General features: G+C 38.2%; 1 protein-coding gene, 1 long non-coding RNA gene, 1 pseudogene and 1 gene segment (V, D, J or C); 3 read left to right on the top strand and 1 right to left on the bottom strand.

Moving 5' to 3' along the window:
• Positions 1 to 1,696: 1,696 nt before the first annotated feature.
• Positions 1,697 to 11,390, top strand: LOC146671737 (immunoglobulin lambda-1 light chain-like). The gene is made up of 5 exons (XM_085405232.1): positions 1,697 to 1,748; positions 1,843 to 2,162; positions 6,813 to 6,817; positions 10,299 to 10,333; positions 11,068 to 11,390. Exons 1-5 carry the CDS (start codon positions 1,709 to 1,711, stop codon positions 11,388 to 11,390), a joined length of 723 nt encoding a protein of 240 aa, XP_085261358.1. The 5' UTR covers positions 1,697 to 1,708.
• Positions 11,391 to 17,873: 6,483 nt separating this feature from the next.
• LOC146671736 (immunoglobulin lambda-1 light chain-like) lies at positions 17,874 to 21,871 on the top strand (annotated as a pseudogene). The gene is made up of 4 exons (XR_014911491.1): positions 17,874 to 17,991; positions 18,086 to 18,403; positions 20,497 to 20,556; positions 21,257 to 21,871. The product of XR_014911491.1 is annotated as an immunoglobulin lambda-1 light chain-like (transcript).
• A 1,055-nt stretch (positions 21,872 to 22,926) lies between these two features.
• On the top strand, positions 22,927 to 23,387 carry LOC146671735 (immunoglobulin lambda variable 3-21-like). The segment is given in 2 exon segments: positions 22,927 to 22,969; positions 23,053 to 23,387. Coding segments are annotated over 2 exon segments (378 nt in total).
• An 849-nt stretch (positions 23,388 to 24,236) lies between these two features.
• On the bottom strand, positions 24,237 to 25,172 carry LOC146671734 (uncharacterized). Its single transcript, XR_014911611.1, has 2 exons — positions 25,080 to 25,172; positions 24,237 to 24,485 (listed from the first exon to the last, which is right to left on the bottom strand). It is a non-coding gene; the product is annotated as an uncharacterized LOC146671734 (long non-coding RNA).
• Positions 25,173 to 27,093: the final 1,921 nt, after the last annotated feature.

The raw sequence follows: 27,093 nt of genomic DNA, 5'->3' as shown, positions 1-27,093 counted from the left end.
CTGAAATTGTTGCATTTTAGTAAGGTGTAGATATGAGAACATAATCAATGTGTAACCACATTTAACTGTTTTACTCTAAAGAAATGCTCTGAAAGTGCCTGTTTTTCCATATTTGTAGACTGGAGAGTATCATTACACAATTCTGCTTGAAAACTCAAAGGGAAAGGTGACACTCGTTTAAAACATCGGTTGTAAATTTGCAAATAAATCTTCACACTCAGTTAATGAAGCATCACATCTACTCCTCCCTCTCTTCCTGTCCAGGATACATCTGCAGGTCTCGGTATCTTTTATAACTTCATGCAAATGAAGTCGTGTCAGCTCTCTGTAACATTAGATGAGACTTTCCCTGACTATAAAATGTGATTTGTATTATTATATTTTCAGGCTGCATTTCACTATAATTTGGTAAATTAAAGGCAGTTTACCTCTTTGGTTTGGTCTTTGAACTTCTCATAATAAAATAAACTAAATGGAGTCCAGCTCTGTAACTAATCTTTACTGCAGCTCTACTCCTTTACAGTTCACTTGGTCTTCAGGAAGTCCCTGTATACTCTCTCCTCATGAGTATTGTTGTGCACCAGTAGGAACCCGGAATCCACTGGACCAGAGACACACACTCCTCCGCCGTACTGGAGGATTTGGAGTCCAGGTTTTTCTTCATGCTACCAGCTAAGACACTGACCATAACCAAATACAAAACTAGTTAAGAAACACTCAGAAAAAGTAAAAGGGGAAAATGCCAGTGACTTCCACGTGTAAAATCATTTGTTTTGATTGTTCTTTCACCATTGCCCGTGTTGTGCACCTGTTGTTGATTGCATTAAGACTAAAGCAGCTGAAATTGATTAACAATCTAACAAACCTCTGCTACTTGACTGATCAGACCAGAAATTTAACATACTTGATGCGATACTCTTAAAAAGTGTTTCTTTAATTTTTTTGGAACAGCATATATTTTCTGTGCTTCCCTTTCACTGGATGTTCTTAATGGTTTTTCATAGTTTGGAAATTTTAAGCTGAAAACTTAATGTTTCTGTAAATAATGCTAATATCATTACTGTCATTTTCTAGACTTTCATACTTTTATGGCATTTATAGCTGTTAAACACTGTGTATTTTCAGACTGCAGCCTCTGTGCTCCTGTGCTGATTAACAACCCCCTCTGCTACTTAACTGCAGCTGGGGCTGATCAGCTAATGAGGCTCTCCCTCTATCAGGAGGTGACTCGGACTGGAGGAGAGAGCTGTGCTGGGAGAAAAAGCTGCAAAAGCAGTCTGATCAAGTTAGTGTGAAAGTAGTCAGTTTAGTGAGGTAAATATACAAGAACCTCAGACGGTTATGAATTCAAATTTAGCAAGAGTTACATCAAGGCATAGTTTTTGAATAAAGCACAAATATAACCAACTATAATCCTGCCTCACTTTAGATGTGGAGATAGTAACCATTATAAAATTCAAAATAATAATCAAACAAACAAACAAAAAAGAAATGAAAAAAGGGGAAAAAGAAGAAGAAAACATTACCAACATCAGTGTTTATGAAAATAATGTTAATAATACAGGTTAGAGAAAGGGGGACGAATCCAACGCTCCTCTGACTCTCTGAGTTTCAGTGATATATTTAATGGTTCACACCTCCTCTCCTCTACAGAAGGAGTCTAATTTCTTTCCAAAATACAAATCCATTCTCAACACACACTGACAACATGCTGGTGACTCTCTGTGCTCTCGTCACTGCTCTAACATGTAAAGGGTCTAAAATATACTGAAGAAGAGACCTCATGTTACAGTTAAATGTCAGTGTGATTCTCTTGACTCTATGTCTTCTTGTTGTTTGCAGGTGTGAGTGGTGTGACGGTGCTGACACAGAAACCTCCTGTTTTATCAGTGAGGAAAGGACAGACAGCCACGATGGACTGTAACCTGGGGACTGTTACTGGCAGTGCTGCTCGGTGGTATAAACAGATTCCAGGAGGAGTTCCTCAGTATGTGCTGAGGTTTTATCATGGCTCTAGTTCTCCAACCTATGGTTCTGGGTTCTCCTCACCAAAATTTACATCCACTCATCAGTCAACATCAGATTATCGTTTGATCATCAACAATGTGGAGGAGGGAGACTCTGCAGTCTATTACTGTAAGACGTGGGACAGCAATGCTGCTGTATCACAGTGATTTACACTGTGACAAAAACCTCCCCACTGATACTTCTGCTTTTTGATGCTCTTTTTTTCACATGCTGACAAAAGACCCATTCAACAAACTCAGTGTAAACCCACCACCTTCAAATAGTGTGTTTATTGTTATTTTTCATTTATTTTAATGTTCATCATTGAAAACTCAACAACTTCAGACAGTCTATTAATAAACACTGAATTTCTCTTTTTGATACATTTTAACTATCATCACTGAAAGTATATAATATCGAGGAATATGATGACCACCAAAAACACAAATTGCCATATATATGAACACAATTATGTGCATGTTTTTAAATAACAGCAATTTCACAAACAGTTGTCTAAAACTCTGATAACTGTCACATTCTAGCTGCAGTAAATGACATTAATCAACCCAAACGGATACTGATAAAGTTGCATAATAGTTTTAAAAATGTTTCATATGAAATAAAAATGCAGCTACATTGCATTTTATCTGTTGCTTCTCTTGTCACTACAATCGTTTTCACATCTCAGCTGAATAGTAAAGGATGTTTACACCTCACACTGACAACATGCTGGGGATTGTCTGCTCTCTCATCACTTCTCTAAAGTGTAAGATGTTCTTCTCATCTGTTTCATAGCCCATCTTTTTGGAGAAAGACATTTCACACATGTTCTTTATGTGTTTGCTGGCAGATGCTAATGCAGTGTTAGTGTTTATTCAGATACCTGCTGTCCACTCTAGGTAAAGAAGGTGTTGAATTATGTTAAATGGTCTAAACATTAGTTTCTTTTTTTATTATTCACATGGCACATGTAATTACAACAGCAATTGACCAAAGTGCTGTATAAAAATACAAAATAATTAGTACCAAACACCAAATGCCAAACAAATATCAAAAAACTCTCTTACTGTATTAAAAGCCAATGAATACAAAAGTGTTTTAATATGAGATTTAAAAAGATTGACAGTAGGAGCCTGTCTGATGTGTAAGGGTAGATCAGTGGTAGGCAACCCCAGGCCTCGAGTGCCAGTGTCCTGCAGGTTGTAGATGTGTCCATGATCCAATACGGCTGATTCAAATTGCTAAATTACATCCTCAACATGTGTTGAACTTCTCCAGAGGCTGGTAATGAACTAATCATTTGATTCAAGTGTGTTGACCCAGGGTGATATGTAAAATCTGCAGGACACCGACCCTCGAGGCCTGGAGTTGCCTACCACTGATGTAGATTATATCACAGTTTAGGTGTTACAACCCCAAACGCTTGATCACCTCTGTGAACCAGCCTCGACCTTGGTATGGTTAAAAGCAAAAGATTATTTGATCGACAAGATCTAGAGGGCACACAAGGCTGTAAGAGGTCAGACAAATACCCCGGAGCCTGTCAATTCAGGGCTTTGTAAGTCAACAATAAAATTTTAAAATCAATTCTGAAGTGAACAGCGAGCCAGTGAAGATAGGCAAGCACCGGAGAAATGTGTTCACGTCTATTGGTTCGGGTCAGAAGACGAGCTGCAGCATTTGTCAAAGTCAATGAGAAATGTCAATGTTGTTTTCCAATGAAGTTTTAATAAAGGTATTATTCCCTTTGTGCTTCTGGAGGCCTTGGCATAATTTTCCCATTTTTCTGATTTTATGCTTCAATTAGAATATATAGATTATGGCGCTAATTAAGAAACAAATGAAGAAAAAAGAAAAAAATATGATGATGTAACAGGGTGAAAGGAGGAGACACAGCTCCTCCTTTTGTTAGTTGTATTAAATGGCTCCTCCAGCACCTTTTCTTCAAATCAGTTCTTCGTTCACGTCAACATCATGCTGGTGACTCTCTGTGCTCTCATCACTGCTCTAACATGTAAACACTTTGAATTATATTGCACACATATATACTAATGTCTGTGTGTTTCTCTTGACTCCATGTCTTCTTGTTGTTTGCAGGTGTGAGTGGTGTGACAGTGGTTACACAGAAAACTGTGCTATCAGTGAGCAAAGGAGAGACAGCCACCATGGACTGTAACCTGGGGACTGTTACTAATGAACCTGCTTGGTGGTATAAACAGATTCCAGGAGGAGTTCCTCAGTATGTAGTGAGGTTTCGTCATGACTGGAGTTCTCAATACTATGGCTCTGGATTCTCTTCTCCAAAATTCACATGTACTCATCAGTCAACAACAGATTATCGTTTGATGATCAAAAATGTGGAGGAGGAAGACTCTGCAGTCTATTACTGTAAGACATGGGACAGCTCTGTTAAGGAGTACACATCACAGTGATTTACACTGTGACAAAAACTTCCTCACTATTACTTCTGCTTTTTGGGTACAAACTCAGTGCACCATATAAACAATTAGTTCTTAAACATTGCTCTTTTAAATGTATTTATTGTATTTCTTTATTTATTTCCACTTTCACTTTAAATAAACAAAGGACCAGAATATTCACATATTATTCACACATAAAACCTCACATCATCAGCTTTTAATGTTATTGTACTGTAAAACATGTTTGATGAAAAAACATTCTCAACATATTAACTGGTTAATCTGATTTCAAGCCACAGTACGAAGAAAAATGAGACCACACAAATCCTCTTTATATTACAGTTCAATAATTTCACTAATTCATGCTTCACTAAAATTCAGTCAAAAAAAAAAACCAAGACTCAGATCAGATCAGCTAGTTGCAGAGATTTATTATTTTGAATCAGCTTTAGTTCATCAGAAGCATGTTAATGAGGTAGAAAGAGAATGTAAACATATACAGATAAGGTAATTTCCCTGTGTTTATTTCTATTGCTTTTTTTGTTTGTTGACGGAGGAAAACACAGGGCTTAAATACACAGGGAGTAACGAGGGATCAGACACATCTGGGAGAAATCACACAGGGACATGGAGGAAGCAAAACTGGAAATATTTACAAAGGATGCGAGACTATCAAAGTAAAAGACACAGATTTGACACGAAGATCCAACTGACAGCGAAGACAGAGCGAACATGGGTCACAGAGACAAGGGTAACTAACACTCACAGAGAGACATGACTGACTGGGGAGACACAGGAGATGAACGAACACAGAGACAAGGGTGACTCGACATGAAGCGGTGAACACAGGAACAGCACAGAGAAAACACAGCAGCAGAGACTAAACACAGGCTGAGATAAACACTAAGGGAGGGAGAACTAAGGTCACTGAAAACTTGAAAGGAAACCAAAATCATGAACAACAGTAATCAAAGAATATAAATCTAAAACCTGAAAGACAAATATGAGTCGCAGACCCAGTACTGTGACATATACACTGATTAAGTCATTTATATTAGTTTTTGTAGAGCAAATTCAAAGAAAATTATATGATATCATTGAGTTTGAAACAATAATGCTCATATAATGACAATGTTCACTGTATGAAATTATGAATTATTAATATCAGTAATTTAGTCTTTTATAAATAAAAGCTGTTTTGCTGAATCTCCTCCTCTTTCAGTTCTGCTTCTCTGTCTTTATAAGCTTCAGTATCTCTTCTCACTACATCCCCTCTCATCTTTCAGGATCAGTTTCTCCACCTACTATCATAGTGCTGGGGACCCTCTGTGCTCTCATCTCTGCTCTGACGTGTAAGACATTCTTTTTATTGATTTTAAAATCTGTATATTTTTAGGTAAATCTTTCACTCATTTTTTTTCTCGGTTTCTTGGCAGATGTTGATGCAGTGATAGCGTTGACCCAAACACCTGCTGTCCACACAGTTTCTTCAGGTCAACAAGCTGTTCTCAGCTGCAACATAGAGAGATATGATGGAATTATGTTAACTGGTATAAACAAGTTCCTGGAGGGGTTCCTCAGAATGGTCGAAGTTTTCACTATTCTGGCAGCTCACTTGAATTTGGAACAGGATTCTCCTCTGACGGATTCAACTCTAAATCCTCATCAAACATTGATTCCTAGTTCATGATTAATCAGGCAGAGACAGGAGACTCACAGTCTATTACTGTAAGATGGGACAACTCTGCTAACAGTGGAGTATCACAGGGATTCACACTGTGACAAAACCTCCACACTGATACTTCTGCTTTTTAAGACTCTTTCACAACCTGGTAAAAGACACCTCTAACAAACAAACCTTCAAATAGTGTGTTATTTGTTTGTTCATTTTTTTTTAAATATTTATCATTGAAATCATGAACAAAGCAAACTGGGGAAAATCCATATTCATCCATCCATCCATCCATTCGCTTCCGCTTATCCTTTTCAGGGTCGCGGGGGGCGCTGGAGCCTATCCCAGCTGTCAGCCAATAACTACTCATATGCAAAATCATATACAAAAAGCAGACCTACATTTTATGCATGTACGTATAAGTAATATAAATTTAGACACCAGACTCAACTCTTAAATAGTTATAAACATAGATTCAGCATCATTAAATGTAAGAAAAGAAGAAAATGTGTGATGTGTGACAATAAGGACATTTGCATTTAAACTAAAACCATTCAAGGAACTGCCTGTAATGGTTCAAATCTCTGATGGAGCTGATGGAGAGTTTTTAAATGAGGACAATTCACTTTACTTTGTAACAGGATTCTCCTCAGACTGACTAAATTCTACATCATTCTTAGACATGGATTTAGAGTTAAAAGGAGGAGGGTAAGCATTGTACTGCACTGAAACATAGACTCTATTGCGTAGAACATAACACAATCATGAATACTGAGACAAAATACAAACAAAACACAACTGAGTGACTGAGTTAACATTTCCAACCATTAATTGTAGAACAAAACAAATGAATACAAAAATGAATTTGAGTGTCTAAAACCAAAATGTTTTAGTAAACGCAAATTAGTCAGTCCTCTAATTGTTGTGTTTAACTCTCAAGATGTAGATGAGCGACACTGGTATTTGTTTTTGTGAATCAGGGGAACTATATCAAAACGCCTGTATCACAGTGATTTCATTTGTGAGAAATACCACAAAACTCATGTGGCTCAAGTTTGCAATGAAACAGGCGCCCACACAGTTCTAGTACTAAAATTATTCTTTTTTTTGAACTCTTTATTCAGTTGTTTAATATTCATAAATGGCGTAACATTTTATCAAATGTTCTCCTAATCCTAAACACTCCAGTTTCATGTGAATTTCCAGAGAAGTTCATACATTTCAAGGTTGTTGATTATGTAATTATAACAGGTAACTGTAAGGGTTAGCGGGATTCTGATCTTTTTTTTTTTTTGTCCAAACATAAAAACTGGTAATGGTAAAAGCATCAGTAATAAACCTGAAGGACATAGCAACCATCCATACATACATACATCTTCTTCCACTTATCCAGGGCCGGGTCTCAGGGGCAGCAGCCTAAGCAGAGGACCCCAGACCTCCTCCAGCTTCTCTGGGGAAACATCAAGGTGTTCTGAGGCCAGCCGAGAGATATGCATATCCGGGGTCTGCCCCGGGGAATCTTCCCAGTCAGACATGCCTGGAACACCTCACCCAGGAGACATAGCAAACAATTTTTCATAATAAAATGCAGCAGCACAATTTTAAGGGAGAGGAGGGAGACATAACAATCACCAATATTTATTAATACAAAAACAGAATTACCCTCCACTGAACATAAATTACCCAAACATCGCAAACTACGCAGATTTAGCTCCTCCTCCTGTCAGTCTCTCTGAGTTTCTGTCACATATTTAATGGCTCACACCTCCTCTCCTCCTACAGAAGCAGTGCACTCTTTCTAAGTCACAGGTCTCAACACACAGTGACAACATGCTGGTGACTCTCTGTGCTCTCATCACTGCTCTAACATGTATGGAACCTCATTTATACTTCAGATCAGTAGTTATTTGTTGGATTCATATGTGCTTGTGTTTCTCTTGACTCTATGTCTTCATGTTGTTTGCAGGTGTGAGTGGTGTGACGGTGCTGACACAGAAACCTCCTGTTTTATCAGTGAGGAAAGGAGAGACAGCCACCATGGACTGTAACCTGGGGACTGTTACTAACACTGTCTATTGGTATAAACAGATTCCAGGAGGAGTTCCTCAGTTTGTGCTGTATTTTTATCATAGCTATAGTTCTCCAACCTATGGTTCTGGGTTCTCCTCTCCAAAATTCACATCCACTCATCAGTCAACAAAAGATTATCGTTTGATCATCAAAAATGTGGAGGAGAGAGACTCTGCAGTTTATTACTGTAAGACATTTGACAGCTCTGCTGTATCACAGTGATTCAGGCTGTGACAAAAACCTCCCCACTGATACTTCTGCTTTTTGATGCTCTATTTTTCACATGCAGACAAAAGACCCATTCAGCAAACTCAGTGTAAACCCACCACCTTCAAATAGTGTGTTTATTGTTATTTTTCATTTATTTTAATGTTCATCATTGAAAACTCATCCACTTCAGACAGTCTGCTAATAAATACTGAATTACTTGTTTTGATATATTTTTACATTCATCACTGAAAGTATAAAATATCGAGGAGTATAATGACCACCAACAACACAAATTGCCATATATATGTACACAATTATGTGCATTTTAAATTATGTGCATCTAACACAATTAAACCTATTATGTGTGTGTCTTTTTAAATAACAGCAATTTGACAAACGGTTTCCTAAAACTCTGATAACTGTCACATTCTAGCTGCAGTAAATCACATTAATCAACCTAAACAGATACTGATAAAGTTGCATAATAGTTTTAAAAATGTTTCATATGAAGTGAAAATGCAGCTACATTGAATTATAGCTGTTGCTTCTCTTCTCACTACAATCGTTTTCACATCTCAGCTGAATATTAAAGGATATTTACACCTCACACTGACAACATGCTGGGGTCTGTCTGCTCTCTCATCACTTCTCTAAAGTGTAAGACGTTCTTCTCATCTGTTTCATAGCCCATCGTTTTGGAGAAAGACATTTCACTCATGTTCTTTCTGTGTTTGTTGGCACATGTTAATGCAGCAGAAGTGTTTATCCAGATACCTGCTGTCCACAAGGTTTCTCCAGGTCAAGAAGTTGTTCTCAGCTGCAATATGGTTCAATTATGTTGGATGGTCTAAACAAGTTCCTGGAGGGGTTCCTCAGTTTTCATTCTGGCAGCTCACTTGGCGTTGGAACAGGTTTTCTGTCCCCAAAGGTGGGAAGTAACCAAGTACAAATACTTACTTACTGTACTTAAGTACAAAGTTTTCAACAAGCTGTTCTCAACTGCAACATTGAGAGAGATGATAGGAATTCTATTAGCTGTATAAACAAGTTCCTAGAGAAGATCATCTGTATGTTCTAAGATTTCTCCATTCTGACAGTTCAAAAGCTTTGAAACAAGATTCTCCTCAGAAAGATTCAACTCTACATCCTCATCAAACATTAATTATCATTTAACTATCAAGTTCGCAGAAATAGAAGACACTGTACTTATCACAATGTGTTACAAAACTCTTGGCAGTACATATGCTTTCTTAGACTCATTCACTTGAGTATAGTCTAATCAAGAAAATGCAGAGTAACATACAACCTCCAGATAATGTCTTATTAAACATTGGATTGCTCATTTTTTAAAATCCTTTTTTTTTTTTTTTACCTTTAACCTGCTCAAATACAACATTAAAAAAAGCTGAAAGCTTTTATGTCGGCGGTACAAACAGGTTCCTGGTTCTTCGCCTCATTTCTGAGATTTCATCATTCTCACAGGTCAACTGCATTTTCAGCAGGATTCTCCTCAGACAGACTAATATCTAAATCCTGACCAAACACTGATTTGCAGTCTTTTATCAATCATGCAGAGACAGGAGACTCTGCAGTGAGTTCCTGTCAGACATGGGAAGACTCTCCCAAAAATGCTCCGTCATAGTGAACCAGACTAAACAAAATCTCATTGAGAGACAGTGAATCTCTGTTTAATTCAGATCAGTAATGAGTACTTAATTAAGTCTTACACAAAACAAGTGACAAGAAGGAAAAAACACGACTACACACAGAGACACAGTTATAAAATACAAACAGATTGATGAAGGGAATGAGATGTTGACAGTGAAAGTTAGTCTCTACAGGATGTTTCAGTTCCTCTCCCCTCATCAGTGACAGTCAGGAGGTTTTTGTACAGCCATGTATACAAACTGAATCACTGTGGTATTCGGACAAGGCACCAAGCTGATTGTGACAAGTAAGTGCTTTTTAAATGATCATAAAACAAGAGAGATTTTGCAAAACTCTGCTGATGACTACTTAGTTCAATATTTTTCTTGTTCTGCATAATTTTTATGATTTTATACAACATGAAATAGTTTGAGGTTGTTGTATGTGCAGGAGACATGAATTCTTTATATTAAAAAAATTGAAAAGGTGTCAAACCAAATTTGTATATTTTTATATAAATGTTGTTCACTAAACATTATGTGAAATAGGATATGTTCTGTTCTTATTATTCTCATAGTGTTTTTATTTAATATTGGGGTTGGCATTTCAAAAACATATATAAGATTGTTTTCTTTTTCTTCAGTAGTAGTTAACAGTGTTACTAAAGTTAAAAATTAATTTTAAGTGATTAGAAACGGGCTGTACAGTTTTTTTTAAATGAAAGAAAATTTCTCACAGTAACTGACATGTTATGCAGAAACCTCCAGAATTAAATTCACGACATCTTACATGAAAAGTTAAAGAGTAACTAGTCATATTTTATTTTAGGAAAACTTAAAAAGAAAATCAATTGATATGTTGGGTTGTTATGTCTGTATATTTTTCCAAATCACATTAGTATTGTTTTCTTCTAATTTCATAACAAATATTATGTTTATTCCATATTGACTCTTATTGATGTCTCGATTTCTTCTGTTTTCATTATTTCATTTCATTTCCTTTGATTTTTCAATTTCCTGAATGTTCTTCATGTATTTTCAGGCTCCAGCCTCTCTCCTCCTGTCCTGACAGTCTTCCCTCCGTCCAGTGCTGAGCTCCAGTCCGACACAGCTTCTCTGGTCTGTCTGTCCAGTCAGTCTTTGCCTTTTGCAGATGTGAGCTGGTTGGCTGGTGGGAGTCCAGTGAGCAGTGGGATCTCTACCAGCACTGCTATTCAGAGATCAGACCAGACTTACCAAATCAGCAGCTCTCTGACCATCCAGACATCAGACTGGAACATGGATAAGATTTATACATGTAAAGTGTCTTTGGGCTCACAGACTTCAGAGAAAACCATCAAGAAGTCAGAATGTCCCACTGAATAGTCGAGGACCAGAATGCATTTAAAATCTGCTTCTTTACTGCTTGTGCTGTTTGTTCATTACAGTTGTTACATGTTAGAAATCAGAATAATGCAAAAGGTTTAAGTCATGTATTCATTTGCTGGTTTTTGACAAGTATTTTCAGGAATTCGTGTTTTGCATTAAATTAATAAAAGCATTGATTTAAAAAATGTGTTTTCTTGTGAGTAAATGGGAAAATGTATCACTGTATTATAAACAACATAAGTTTAAGGTTATTAAAATGAACTGTTAAATTTTGGAGAGGGGCACAGAGAGGAAAAAAACACTCATAAGCACACCACTTTTTAAAATATCTTCTTCCCATAGTTAAAACATAAGTATTTTCTGACATACACGCTATGTAATATTTGAACACTAGAGAGCATCATTTAATAATTCTTCCTGAGTAACAGAGAGAGCAAGTGTCACTGGTTTAAAATGTTGCAAATGAATCTTCACACTCAGTTAGTGAAGCATAACCTCTGCTCTTCTGTTTTTTCATGTCCATGATGCACCTGCAGGTCTTATGACCTCATGTAAATGAAGTATCAGCTCTCTGTAAAATAAAATGAAAATGCTGTTTACTGGAAATGTTTTAATTATTACCATTTGATCATTCAGAGACAGTTAGCTGAATCCTGTTTGATTTTTGCCTAAACATAACTTTATTTACTGCCATGGAACACTAAATAGAGTCCAGTTATGAAATGAAATGTTACACCCCAAAACACATAAAAAAGGAAAGATAATGCCCCCGCTCTAATCTCCCAAGGAAAGACCAATGCTGCCACAGGGTTGCGCTTTCACAACAACCAGATATTTTGTTAATTTCAAAAGGTAGCAAGCATCAAGATGGGCATGGTCAAAACAACAAGCAAAACACTCTAGAAATGAAACAGAACTGACCTACCTATAACGAGAAACCCAAAAGAAAATACTGGCCTCTTACCTGTCTCCCTAACCTAAACTGGAGAAAAAGGTTTTGTCAGGTCACAAATTTTGAAGCTTTTGAATACAATTAAAATCAAATCACTCATGCTGATTCTCTGGAAAAGAGCAGAACAGACTTAAAACAGAGTTTATTAAACATTGTCATATGAACAGCAGAACAGTGCATTTACAGCAAAAATAACACATATCAATCAACACAAACAAAAGCAAAGCAACCCCGGGGTGTAGAGCCTTAAAGCACAAACACAAACACATCCAAAAGACAGACAGGAAAGAAGCAGCAGACAAAAGCTACCCAATGCATATTTCACTCATGTTATTTAGGGACAGTGATCCCCCCCTCCCATCGTTTGGTATTCTTTCTTCCTTTTTTATTTCTCTTCATCTTCTTTTTGACACTCTTCCACATCCTGATAACAGAGAGATCAAGCAAACTCAGTATAAACCCACCAAGATAAAGTGGTGGGTTTACATTATCTGCAACACATTATGCAGATAATATTTTGTAGTTTTTCTCTGTCAATTTTTGCAAATTTCTCAAAGCAGAATCATCATAACACTCATTATGCAGTTCTGACAAACAGTTAGGGCATTTTTATGACACAGACCTGTGCACAGGACACCCCAACAATTAAAAAAAACAACAACAACCTTTTCACATTCGCCAAAACATGAATAGTAAGTCAGTCACTTCAATTCTGGGATGAATGAATGTAAATTTTTCACCACCCTATAAAGACAGAGTCATTGAAATATGACTAATATCTAATAATATAATATCTAATATCTAGTAGCAACTCAAAGCTAGCAACTTGTGCTTTTTTTGGTCCAGACTCACACAATTAATTTTTAAACATTGTTCTGTTATTTTTATTGATATTATTTTTATCTTCATTTAAATTTTCACTTTAAATAAAGAAAGCCCCAGAATACACACACATTATTCACACACAAAGCCTCACATCATCAGCTTTTATTATTATTGTACTGTAGCATATGTCTGATCAAAAACTGTGAAGGTTCTCAGTCATCCAGGTCATCTTCTTTCCAAGCTTCTTAGAATTTGATCAAAAACATGCTAATTGTGAATATGATTTCAAGCCAGGAATTATATTAACTGGTATAAGCAAGTTCCTGGAGGGGTTCCTCAGTATGTTCTAAGATTTCTTCATTCTGGCAGCTCACTCAGCTTTGGAACAGGATTCTCCTCAGACAGATTCAACTCTAAATCCTCATCAAATATTGATTACCAGTTCATTATCAAGCGAACAGAGACAGGAGACTCTGCAGTGTATTACTGTCAGACGTGGGATGACTCTGCTTCCGCACCCGTATCACAGTGATTCAGGCTGTGACAAAAACCTCCTCATTATTACACTCAACAAAAATATAAATGCAACACCTTTGTTACTGCTCCCATTCCCCATGGGATGGACGTAGAGACCTAAAATTCATTCCAGATACACAATATAACCATCTCTCCCAAACAGTGGTCACAAATCAGTCCAAATGTGTGGTAGTGGGCACATCTGCCATATTGAGATAATCCATCCCACCTCACAGGTGTGCCACATCAGGATGCTGATCTGACATCATGAGTAGTGCACAGGTGTACCTCAGACTGCCCACAACAAAAGGCCACCCTGGAATGTGCAGTTTTGTCTCACAGCAAAATGCCGTCAGCTGTCATGATGCAACTGCTGTGACAAATTTTGACATAATTATATCAATTTTATTTTGTTGCTGAATCTTAATGGTTTATCACAGGGTGGGAATTTCAAGCAGCAAACTGCTTCTGTTTTTAAAAAACTGTTTTTATACATCACATTTTAAACAGGCCCATCTTATTTACAGATATTTAGTTATTTAATTAGATGATCCCACTGTTGTGCAAAGTCACCACAAAGTTTGACATGTGAGAGAATAACTTTCTGTGAAAATGATTTTTTTACAGAGCTAAAGCTGAAATTGTAAACTTTATGTTGCTTCAGAATATGCTAATCTAATTATAGTTTATAAATACAATACAAGTTAAAAGTATAAAATATAACCAACCATGGAAAAAGAATGGCTATTAATAGAATAGAATTAGAATAGAATTCAACTTTATTGTCATTGCACATGCACAGGTACAGGGCAACGAAATGCAGTTTGCATCCATCCAGAAGTGCTTTAGTGATATAGATATATTACAATATATATTAGCAATAATATAGATATGTGAGTATATTACAGAAATGGGTCTATTATGGTATGTTATAATGTACACGGTATGAAGTATGTTGTGAATATTCTATAACTATAAGTATGTACAGGACTGTAGTGAGTACAAGCTATGTACAGGATATGAACAGGATATAAATATGAAAAACTATACAGAATATGAAATAAATAACTTTACAGAATCTGAGATATACAGCTATACAGAAATGGGAACTATGCAAGTTGTAAACAGTTGTAGGATTAAAGATTATCGAATGTACAGAATGATTATTTACACAGAGCTATACAGTAGTGCAGTTAAGATAAGTGAGGGTGTAGATAGTTTCTACAGAGGCTATATAAAGTGCTAGTGGTTGTGAGTGGTGGTTCAGTCCATGTTATTATTGTGTTTGAGGGTACAGTTGTCCATTGTGGGTGTGTGTATGTTCAGTCCATGAGTTTAACGTGGGTCAGATGTCAGGAGGCAGAGTTCAGGAGTCTGACAGCTGTGGGGAAGAAGCTGTTCCGGTACCTGGTGGTCTTAGTCCGGAGGCTCCTGTGGCGCCTCCCAGAGGGCAGGAGGGTGAAGAGTCCATGTGATGGGTGACTGGGGTCTTTGATGATTTTCCCAGCCCTTTTCAGACACCGCTTCCTGTAGATGTCTTTTATGGCAGGAAGTGGTGCTCCGGCGATGCGCTGGGCAGTTTTCACGACCCTCTGCAACGCCTTCCGGTCCGAGGCAGAGCAGTTCCCGTACCAGACTGTTATACAGTTGGTCAGGATGCTCTCGATGGTGCAGCGATAGAAGTTCACCAGGATGTCTGAGGACAGGTGGTTCTTCCTCAGAGTCCTCAAGAAGAAGAGGCGCTGGTGAGCCTTCTTGACCAGCTTGGAGCAGTTGGTCGTCCAGGTGAGATCCTCGGAGATGTGGACTCCCAGGAACTTGAAGCTGCTCACACGCTCCACAGCCGTCCCCTTAATGTGGATGGGTGGATGTGGGTCAGCATTCCTCCTGTAGTCCACGATGAGCTCCTTGGTCTTCTCGGTGTTAAGCAGCAGGTTGTTTCTGTCGCACCACTCAGCCAGACGATCCACCTCCTCCCTGTAGGCGGCCTCATCGTTGTCACTGATGAGGCCAATCACCGTGGTGTCATCTGCAAACTTAATGATGGTGTTGGAACCATCAGCAGGTCTGCAGTCGTGGGTGAAGAGGGAGTAGAGGAAAGGGCTCATCACACAGCCTTGTGGTACACCGGTGTTCATTGTGATGGTAGATGAGCAGCGGTTATCCAGCCGGACATGTTGGGGGCGGTTGGTCAGGAAGTCCAGTAACCATTTGCAGATGAGGGAACTGATACCCAGGTCTGTCAGTTTCCTGATGAGTTGTGAGGGGTGGATTGTATTGAATGCTGAACTGAAGTCTATAAACAGCATTCTGGCGTAGGTGTTGTTGTTGTCCAGGTGTGAGAGGACAGAGTGCATTGCGATGGAGACTGCATCCTCTGTGCTCCTGTTCCGGCGGTATGCAAATTGGTGGGGGTCCAGGGTGGGGGGGAGACAGGATTTGAAGTGTGCTAGGACCAGTCGCTCTAAGCACTTAGTGATGATGGGGGTGAGTGCTACTGGGCGGTAATCATTGAGGCAAGATGGGTTGGAGTTTTTGGGTATCGGGACGATGGAGGTGGATTTGAAGCAGGCCGGTACCACAGCGTGGGCCAAGGACAGATTGAATATGTCTGTGAGCACTCCTGCAAGCTCCCCAGAACACGCTCTGAGAACACGCCCGGGGATGCCATCAGGGCCTGCAGCCTTGTGGACATTGATCCTGCTCAGCACCGCTCCTACATCGGTGGGGGAGAGAGTCATAGGTTGGTGGTCTGGCGTCATGTCTGCTTTGGTTGTGGGGTTCCCTCGCTCAAAACGAGCATAAAAGTTGTTGAGCTCGTTGAGGAAGGAGACATCAGAGGATGCGGGGGAGGGTTTGGTGGTCCTGTAGTCTGTGATGGTCTGGAGTCCTTGCCACATGCGTCGGGGGTTGGAGTTGGAGAAGTGTTCTTCTACCTTCTTTTTGTAATGGTGTTTGGCTTTTTTGATGCCCTTCTTTAGATTAGCCCTGGCTGTACTGTAGGCGTGTGCATCTCCTGACCTAAAGGCAGTGTTGCGGGCCTTCAGGAGGAGACGAACATCCCGGTTCATCCAAGGCTTCTGGTTGGGGTACATGGTGATCCGTTTCTGGGTGGTGACACTGTCTGTGGTTTTGGAGATGTAATCCAGTACAGATGAGGCGTACTGGTCCAGGTCTGTGTGGGTGAACATATTCCAGTCTGTGTTTTTAAATCTGTCCTGGAGCACTGCGTCTGTCCCCTCTGGCCACACTTTAATTGTCCTCACAGCAGGTTTCACACGTTGGATGAGTGGTGAATACCGAGGTGTGAGGAACAGGGAGAGATGGTCCGATTGTCCAATGTGGGGGAGGGGTGTGGCTTTGTAGGCTCCAGCCAGGTTGGAATACACATGGTCTAAAGTCTTGTCTCCTCTGGTGTGGCAGGAGACATGTTGGTGGAATCTGGGGAGGACTGTCTTTAAGTTGGTGTGGTTGAAGTCGCCAGCAACAATAAAAGCAGCCTCGGGGTGTTTATTCTGGTGTTTGTTAATGGCTGCAGAAAGTTCTTTCATGGCCAACCTAGCATTAGCGTCGGGCAGTGAGTATGATCGAAGTGAATTCTCTGGGGAGATAATAAGGTCTGCATTTGACCATTAAAAACTCCGCATTAGGCGAGCAGTGACTCTCAGTAGTAGTGGAGTTCATGCACCAAGCATTGTTAATATAAATGCACAAACCTCCACCTCTGGTCTTGCCGGAGTCATCTGCTAGCCTGTCGGCTCGGTGTGTGTGGCGTCCTGCTAACTCGATAGCATTGTCCGGGCAGCTGTTGTTCAGCCATGTTTCGGTGAAAAACATGACATTTGAGTCCATAATCCGTCTGTTGTTAGTGATGGAGAGCCGTATCTCATCCATTTTGTTTGCCAGAGAACGGACATTGGCGAGAAAAATACTGGGTAAAGGCAGCCGGTGTGGTGTTAGCTTTAGCTTAGCCCGTAGCCCTCCGCGCCTACCTCGCCTTTGTTTACGATCTCGGCGCCGTCTGCGTGCACTTCCGCCCAGCCGGGGAGAGTGGGCAGCCTCCGGTGTTCTGGAGATCTCTGGGATAATTTAAAAATAATTTAAAAAAAAAAACTATATATACAAGACATATTATTATTGTTATTAATATTAATAACACAGGCAAGCGGAAAAAAGAAAACTCCAAAGCTCCTCCTCCTGTTAGTTGTATTAAATAGTTCCTCCACCATCGCCTCTCCACTCAGTTCTCAGCCCACTCAGACAACATGCTGGTGACTCTCTGTGCTCTCATCACTGCTCTAACATGTAAAGAGTCTAAAATATATTGAAGAATAGACCTCATGTTACAGTTAAATGTCAGTGTGTTTCTCTTGACTCCATGTCTTCTTGTTGTTTGCAGGTGTGAGTGGTGTGACGGTGCTGACACAGAAACCTCCTGTTTTATCAGTGAGGAAAGGAGAGACAGCCACCATGGACTGTAACCTGGGGACTGGTACTAATGCTGCTGCCTGGCATAAACAGATTCCAGGAGGAAGTCCTCAGTTTGTGCTGTATTTTTATCATGGCTGGAGTTCTCCAACCTATGGCTCTGGGTTCTCCTCTCCAAAATTCACATCCACTCATCAGTCAACAACAGATTATCGTTTGATTATCAAGAATGTGGAGGAGGGAGACTCTGCAGTCTATTACTGTCAGACATGGGACAGCTCTGCTAACAGTGGGGTATCACAGTGATTCACACTGTGACAAAAACCTCCTCACAGATACTTCTGCTTTTTGATGCTCTTTCACATGCTGAAAAAAAGACACATCCGAGAAACACACTGAAATCTCACCACCTTCAAATAATGTGTTATTTGTTTTGTTTTGTTTTTTTAATTAATTTTAATATTCATCATTGAAAATATGAATAAAGCAAGCAGAGGAATATAGAGATATTATTCAGCCAAAACATGTCAGAAGAGGACTAATACTGTATATAACTAAAAGTTATCTATAAGTAATAGAAATTTAGTAAACACCAGTCTCAGCTCTTAAATAGTGATGACTATACATCAGGCAGAAATAAATATAAGACGAGAAGAAAACGTGTGATGTGTGAGGATAAGGGCATTTGCATTTAAACTACAACTGTTCTGAATTTGTTGAGACTTGTTCTACCTCATGTTCTTAAAAACGTTACTGTTTATTCTTTTCACATAAGTCCTGCTCACATTTCAGCTAGAAAGAGATTGGTGTTAACACCTAAAACTGTCAATAATCAGTTATATAATATTTATTCCCTTTACAACAATATTTTCATGAGCAATATGTCATGACAGCCATAAGTGTGTCGGTTGAACATGAGCCAGAAACATTTAATTGATGTTATTTGCATTATAAATGATTTTTTATTCTATGAATGAAAATCATTGTGTTGAATCTCCTCCTCCTTTGGTTTGCCTCTCCTCTGTGTCTTTAAGTGTCAGTATCGCTTCACTTCTCACTACAATCTCACTCACATCTCAGCTGAACAGTAAAGATCATTTACACCTCACACTGACAGCATGCTGTGGATCCTGTGCACTCTCATCACTGCTCTAACATGTAAGATCTTCTGTTTTAGGGTGTATATTTTTGGAGGTAAACTTTTCATTCATGTTTTTGTGTGTGTTTCCTGGCAGATGTTGATGCAGTGATCGTGTTGACCCAAACACCTGCTGTCCACACAGTTTCTCCAGGTCAACAAGCTGTTCTCAGCTGCAAGATTGTTCAATTATGTTGGATGGTCTAAACAAGTTCCTGGAGGGGTTCCTCAGTTTTCATTCTGGCAGCTCACTTGGCGTTGGAACAGGTTTTCTGTCCCCAGAGGTGGGAAGTAACCAAGTACAAATACTTACTTACTGTACTTAAGTACAAAGTTTTCAACAAGCTGTTCTCAAATGCAACATTGAGAGAGATGATAGGAATTCTATTAGCTGTATAAACAAGTTCCTAGAGAAGATCATCTGTATGTTCTAAGATTTCTCCATTCTGACAGCTCAAAAGCTTTCAAACAAGATTCTCCTCAGAAAGATTCAACTCTACATCCTCATCAAACGTTAATTATCATTTAACTATCAAGTTCGCAGAAATAGAAGACACTGTACTTATCACAATGTGTTACAAACCTCTTGGCAGTACATATGCTTTCTTAGACTCATTCACTTGAGTATAGTCTAATCAAGAAAATTCAGTGTAACATACAATGTTCAGATAATGTCTTATTAAACATTGGATTGCTTTTTTTTTTTTTTTATTCTTTTCTAAACTTTAACCTGCTCAAATACAACATTAAAAAAAGCTGAAAGCTTTTATGTCGGCTGGTACAAACAGGTTCCTGGTTCTTCTCCTCATTTCTGAGATTTCATCATTCTCACAGGTCAGCTGCATTTTCAGCAGGATTCTCCTCAGACAGACTAATATCTAAATCCTGATCAAACACTGATTTGCAGTCTTTTATCAATCATGCAGAGACAGGAGACTCTGCAGTGAGTTCCTGTCAGACATGGGAACACTCTCCCAAAAATGCTCCGTCATAGTGAACCAGACTAAACAAAATCTCATTAAGAGACAGTGAATCTCTGTTTAATTCAGATCAGTAATGAGTACTTAATTAAGTCTTACACAAAACAAGTGACAAGAAGGAAAAAACACGACTACACACAGAGAGACACAGTTATAAAATACAAACAGATGAAGTGAATGAGATGTTGACAGTGAAAGTTGGTCTCTACAGGATGTTTCAGTTCCTCTCCCCTCATCAGTGACAGTCAGGAGGTTTTTGTACAGCCATGTATACAAACTGAATCACTGTGGTATTCGGACAAGGCACCAAGCTGATTGTGACAAGTAAGTGCTTTTTAACTGATCATAAAACAACAGAGATTTTGCAAAAATCTGCTGATGACTACTTAATTCAATATTTTTCTTGTTTAGCATCATTTTTTATGATTTTGTACAATCTGAAATAGTTTCAGGTTGTCTCATATACAGCAGACATGAATTACATATGTTTAAAAAATGTGAAATGGGGTCAAACCAGTTCTCTGACAATGATGTGAAATATGTTGTTTTTCTGTTCTTATTGCTTTTAATTTATGTTTAGGCTAGTATTTCAAAAACATACATAGGCCCGTTTTCTCTTTCTTCAATAGTAGTTAACACTGTTACTGAAGTTCAAAATGACTTTGAAGTGATTAGAGCCTGGCCGTACACTTTTCTTTGACGTGAAAGAAAATTACCCACATTAGCTGACATGTTATGCAGAAACCTGTAGAATTTAATCAAAGACATCTTACATGGAAAGTTAAAAAGTAACTAATCATATTTTATTTGGTAAAAATATAAAAAGAAATTCAAACAATATGTTGGATCCATATATTTTGGTATTGTACATTAGTTTTGTTTTCTTCTAACTTCATCACAAACGTTATGTTTATTCTATATTGACTCTTCTTGATTTCTTCTGGTTTTATGACTTCATTTCCAATTTCCTTCTTTCTTTTATTTATCTTTTTTTGTTTTCTGAACATCTTTCATGTATTTTCAGGCTCCAGCCTCCCTCCTCCTGTCCTGACAGTCTTCCCTCCGTCCAGTGCTGAGCTCCAGTCCGACACAGCTTCTCTGGTCTGTCTGTCCAGTCAGTCTGTGTCTTTTGCAGATGTGAGCTGGTTTTCTGGTGGGAGTCCAGTGAGCAGTGGGATCTCTACCAGCACTGCTGTTCAGAGATCAGACCAGACTTACCAAATCAGCAGCTCTCTGACCATCCAGACGTCAGACTGGAACATGGATAAGGTTTATACATGTAAAGTGTCTTTGGGCTCACAGACTTCAGAGAAAACCATCAAGAAGTCAGAATGTCCCACTGAATAGTCGAGGACCAGAATGTGCTTTTAAAATCTGCTTCTTTACTGCTTGTGCTGTTTGCTCATTACAGTCTTTACATGTTAGAAATCAGAATAAAGCAAAAGGTTTAAGTCATGTATTCATCTGCAGATTGTTAACAAGTATTTTCAGGAATTCATGTTTTGCCATAAATTAATAAAAGCATTGGTTAAAATAAATAATAAATTGTGTCACTGTTTTGTTAGTAACATAAATTTAAAACGATTAAAATGAACTCTTAACTTTTAGAGAGGGGCACACGGAGGAAAACAGCACTCATAAGCACACCACTTTTTAAATGTCTTCTTCTCATAATAAAAACATTAGTATATTCTGAAATACACGCTATGTAATATTTGAACACTAGAGAGCATCATTTAACAATACTTCCTGAGTATGAGAGAGGGCAAGTGTCACTGGTTTAAAATGTTGGTTGTAAACTTGCAAATGAATCTTCACACTCGGTTAGTGAAGCATCACCTCTCTGCTCTTCTGTTTCTTCAGGATGCACCTGCAGGTCTTAGTAACTCATTTATAACCTCAAGTAAATGACGTATCAGCTCTCTGTAAAATAAAATGGAACTGCTGTTTTTAATGGAAATGTTTCAGTTCATATCATTTGATCATTCAGAGACAGCTGAATACTGTTAGACCATGACACATGAAGGCAATCCATTTCTTCCACTTTTATGAAAAGGCGTCTCCTTCAAACATTTGCAAGAAAGTTATCTTCTCATAAAGATTTCCCTTTATATACCAATTGTGCTATTTTTTTTGCAACCTACAATGAGCAATACTTTAATTACTCCAAGATACAGCACAATGGCATCTACAGGGATTTCACAGCCTAGTTTTTTTCTTAGTGTTAGACATGCACTGTCCCAGTATATTTGAATTTTGTTGCCTACCCAAAGATTTTGTGAGTGGGTGGCATTCATTTCATTTCCTGCTGTTGTCACCCACATTCCTTGCTTTTAAGGTCTAAGAAACACACAAATTCAATTTTCCCCAAGTAAGTTCTCTTCAATTTGTTGAGCTTGTGTGTCACCCACATGACCAATCCTCCTTTGCTATTTGTATGCCTAGTTCTTTTCCCCCATTTTGTTTTAATGTAAGTATTAGTCCCTTTGTTCTTCTGGAGGCCTTGGTATTATTTTCTCATTATTCTGATTATACGCTTCAATCAAAATATATACATTATGTTGCTAATAAAGAAACAAATTAAGACAAAAGAAAAAAAAAGGAGAGGAGGAGACACAGCTCCTCCTCCTGATAGTTCTATTAAATGGCTTCTCCAGCAGCTTTTCTCCAAATCAGTTCATACTTCACACTGACATGATGCTGGTGACTCTCTGTGCTCTCATCTCTGCTCTAACATGTAAACACTTTGATTTATATTGCACACATGTATACTGATGTCAATATGTTTCTCGTGACTTCATATCTTCTTGTTGTTTGCAGGTGTGAGTGGTGTGACGGTGCTGACACAGAAACCTGTTTTATCAGTGAGGAAAGGAGAGACAGCCACCATGGACTGTAACCTGGGGACTGTTACTGGCAGTGCTGCTCGTTGGTATAAACAGATTCCAGGAGGAGTTCCTCAGTTTGTGCTGTGGTTTCGTTATGACTATAGTTCTCCAACCTTTGGCTCTGGGTTCTCCTCTCCAAAATTCACATCCACTCATCAGTCATCATCAGATTATCGTTTGATCATCAGCAATGTGGAGGAGGGAGACTCTGCAGTCTATTACTGTCAGACATGGGACAACTCTGTTAATGAGTACGTATCACAGTGATTTACACTGTGACAAAAACTTCCTCACTCCTTACTTCTGCTTTTTGTGCACAAACTCAGTGCACCAAAGGCACACAATTAGTTCTTAAACATTGCTTTATTGAATTTATTCATTGTAATTTTTTTTCATTTGCACTTTCATTTTAAATTAAAAAAAAAAAGCACCAAAATATACACACATTATTCACTCATAAAGTCTCACATCTTCAGCTTTCAATACCATTGTGGTGTAAAATACGTTTGATCAAAACATTGTCAACATGTTATTTCTGAATCAGATTCCAAGCTGTAGCCTCTAGTTGCAGAGAGAAGAAGCATGTTAGTGAGGTAGAAAGAGAATGTAAACATTTATAGATAGACAAACTGTGTTTGTGTATGCCTATTGTTTTTTCTTTTTTCTAGATAATCAATGTATCTAATTTGTTGTTATGAAAGAGGAATATACTGCTTCACTGAGTGAATGGGTTAAATTATTAAATTAAATTAAGTTAAATTATTATTATTATTATTATTAATACAGATGGTACACAGCAAATCCAGCATGTCCAAATTAACACTGTCGGATTTGATTTCAACACTATTAAAGTGTCTATATGGGTCCACACCAGAGAGTGTTAATTTAACTCTTTTTGGAGAGTTGGTACGTTAACTCTGATTTAGTGTTAAACACCAAATCTGTCTGGAGTTGATAATTTAACACTTGGTGTTAAGAGTTTATATATTAACTCTCAAAGAGTATTTTAGTTTAACTACGTAAGAGTTATCTAATTCATTCTAAAAAGCGGGAATTTTACTGTTCTGAACTTCTAGAAATTTCTTTTGGAAATAAACATTTACTAAAAAGATGCAATGGTTTTTGAAAAACATTTATTCTGAACTGTGCACCACAATTTCAAAACATTTTCTGAAAGATGTAACAGTGTACATGTTCTCACTTTCATTAGAATTTTGTTTATCAAAAGGTCTGACATGGTAAATGCAAATAACAGCATTCTCATCACTTATTTCTTCAATACAATATGCATGTCCTTCATTCATCCCTTTGTGGAACTTCAACGCACTTCTGCTCTCCCCCATATTCCATCTTCACAAGCATATCCTGTGTGGAGATTGAATAAAAATTAGTTGACACTAATTAACGGCACAAATAATCCAGTAAACAATTGCAGCACAGTAAAAAAAAAAAAAAAAAAAAGAATCCTCTTTGAGCCATTACTTGTGTAAAGTATTTTCCCAAAAGACAAGGACACAGGCAACAGGTAATACTGAACTAAATGTAAAACCTCAACCTTTTTCATTTTTACCTAAACCGTGTGCACAAAACTCTGGAGGGATCTATGCTAACGTAGAATCCAGTCAGGACGTCTGCTACTGCTGTTTGCTCGTTTTTTGTTTTTTTTTTTATGGGCGATCGTTTTCAGGCTTCAAGTAGCACCATTATACCAACATTTCACATTCTAGACATTGTTTTAGGTGTATTTGACCAAACGTTTGACTGAAAATTCACATGCAAGCTTTTTTCAAGGCTGTGGTATTTGCCCGCAAACAATACCTTTCAGCTAGCTAAAACAGAATATTATGCTATCAGCGAGCAACGTGGCTAATGCCTTTCACACAGCTTTGTCTCAACTCCAAAGAGCCACAGAAGTAAAGGCTAATAACAATTGAAACAATCTTTGAAAAAATGACTTACCAAGCATGGCAAACAACTCAAATATGTAGAGCAAAATGTTCTGAAACTGCTTCACTTCAGCTTCGATTGGAGCCGTGCTGGGGGCGGAGTCTGTGAATTTACTCTGTTGGTGTCATAGCCCCTGTAGGAGTTCAGAGTTAAGAGGTCAAGAGTTAATGTTTCCATTGTAACACCTCCAGATTTGACAGAGAAACACTCATTTTTAACACTCGATTTTAACTACTATCATTTTACACCTCAGAGTTACATTAAAAGAATGTGACTCTGCTTAGAGTAAAATTAACTCTACTTTTGCAAGGAGACTATTAACACCAAAAAATTTAACACTTTTGAATTTGCTGTGTACTTTTTCCTTTGGGAAGGTACCATGTGTGCAGTCTACAATTCGGTTGAAGAAAGATGTTGAATGTATTTAATTACTGTAGAAAAATAATTGGTTTCTGTGCATTTTTTTTTTTACCCTGGCAATAAATTACAGTCAATTAAGTCAATTAAGCATCATGAGGCAGAGAGTGGGGGGTTGTTCCCTATTTTCTTGCTGGGAGTTGGCAACACTGCTAGTTAGGTATATGTAAATATTGATTAGATTGTTTGATATTTCCCCTAAGTACTGTTTAAAATACCAGAATAGGGAGGATGGTGTAGGTTTAAGTTTATTGGATTAATACATATATACCAACAAGATAGTGTACATCACTGTCACAACAGCATTTGTATTCATTCAAAGGCTTTATGGCTTTTCCTTATAATAACTGGTGGGCCGGTGTCCCAGTCCAGACCTGGTCTCAGGTATGCATAAAAACCCTTTATTTAATTAGAAATCCCAGTCTTCAATTACTTCAATACTACAAAATATTACATACAGTGCACTATACAGGTCATCAGATGTTCAAGATGGGCTTTATGTTCTCCAACAACTGCTCACACTGTCAAGCCAATACACCGGACAATTACATCCATGCTCTTTGGTTCTGTTCACCAGTTCAGAAGTTTTGGCGCGAGATATGTGAATACTTATCAAAGTGTCTGAAATGTTACATTTCAACTTCCCCTTTAGTGTGCTTGTTGGGCATCTTAGATTATGTCACTACAGAAAAGAATATAGCCCATATGGCTGCCCTATGCATTGCCAAGAAAACAGTCCTCGTGAACTGGAAAAGTAAAAATAATCTTAATTGTAACCAATATAGAAATTATCTAATATATCACATTAGTCTTGATCAGAGATGGGCAGTAACGCGTTAGTTGTAACGCGATTACTTTTTTCAAGTAACGAGTAAAGTAAGGGATTACTATTGCAAAAACGGTAATTAGATTACCGTTACTTTCCCGTAGGAACGCTGCGTTACTGCGTTACTAAAACCGTGATTTTTTTGCGAGAATGTCTCATGACAGTGACGTAAGCAAGTGCGACGTTCATGACAACAGCTGTGTGCAGATCAACAGTGGATAATATATCAGTGCGGGAGAGGGTATGAACGTGCAGCGTTTAAAGCGTGGAAGTACTGACGTTATTTTAAGTTTGATTCCATAAAAAGTGACAAAAACATTAGCGTCAGTTGTGCGTGGGAAGAAAACTTCTTTTTACAGCGAAAAAAACCCCTAAACTTCCAAGCAAGCACCGAGTGCACTACGACGTAATGGGAAACTCACAGAGAAACTCGCGGATTCCTCAACTGACCGCTGCGGCACACCTGCACCAGGGTAAACCTCCGCCTACCGCACTCCTGCTTTACAGGTGAAAATAGACCGCTAGTCTTTGACTTTATTTATTTTCTGCTGTGTTTTACTTGCATCTATTTGAAAGAGTGAGTGTAAACACGAAAAAAAAATATTTTATTTTATGTGCTGGAATGTGCAGAAAATAGGTTTAAATGTTAAACAAATTTCTTCCAGTCAGAGAATGTTGCATATAATTTAATTTTTGCTTGATGCATAAAGTTAAAAGATTAAAACTAATAAAACAAGTTAAAAAAAGAGACTTTTCCATTTGATTACATTTTGTATGATGGAT

This window comes from Rhamphochromis longiceps, linkage group LG4 (genome assembly GCF_057381845.1).
Source record: "Rhamphochromis longiceps isolate RC_006_pf linkage group LG4, R_longiceps_female_GT1.1, whole genome shotgun sequence".
In the NCBI taxonomy this organism is placed as follows: Eukaryota; Metazoa; Chordata; class Actinopteri; order Cichliformes; family Cichlidae; genus Rhamphochromis; species Rhamphochromis longiceps.
Note: the sequence above shows the minus strand (reverse complement) of the source record. Positions and strands in the feature narration are given on the sequence as shown.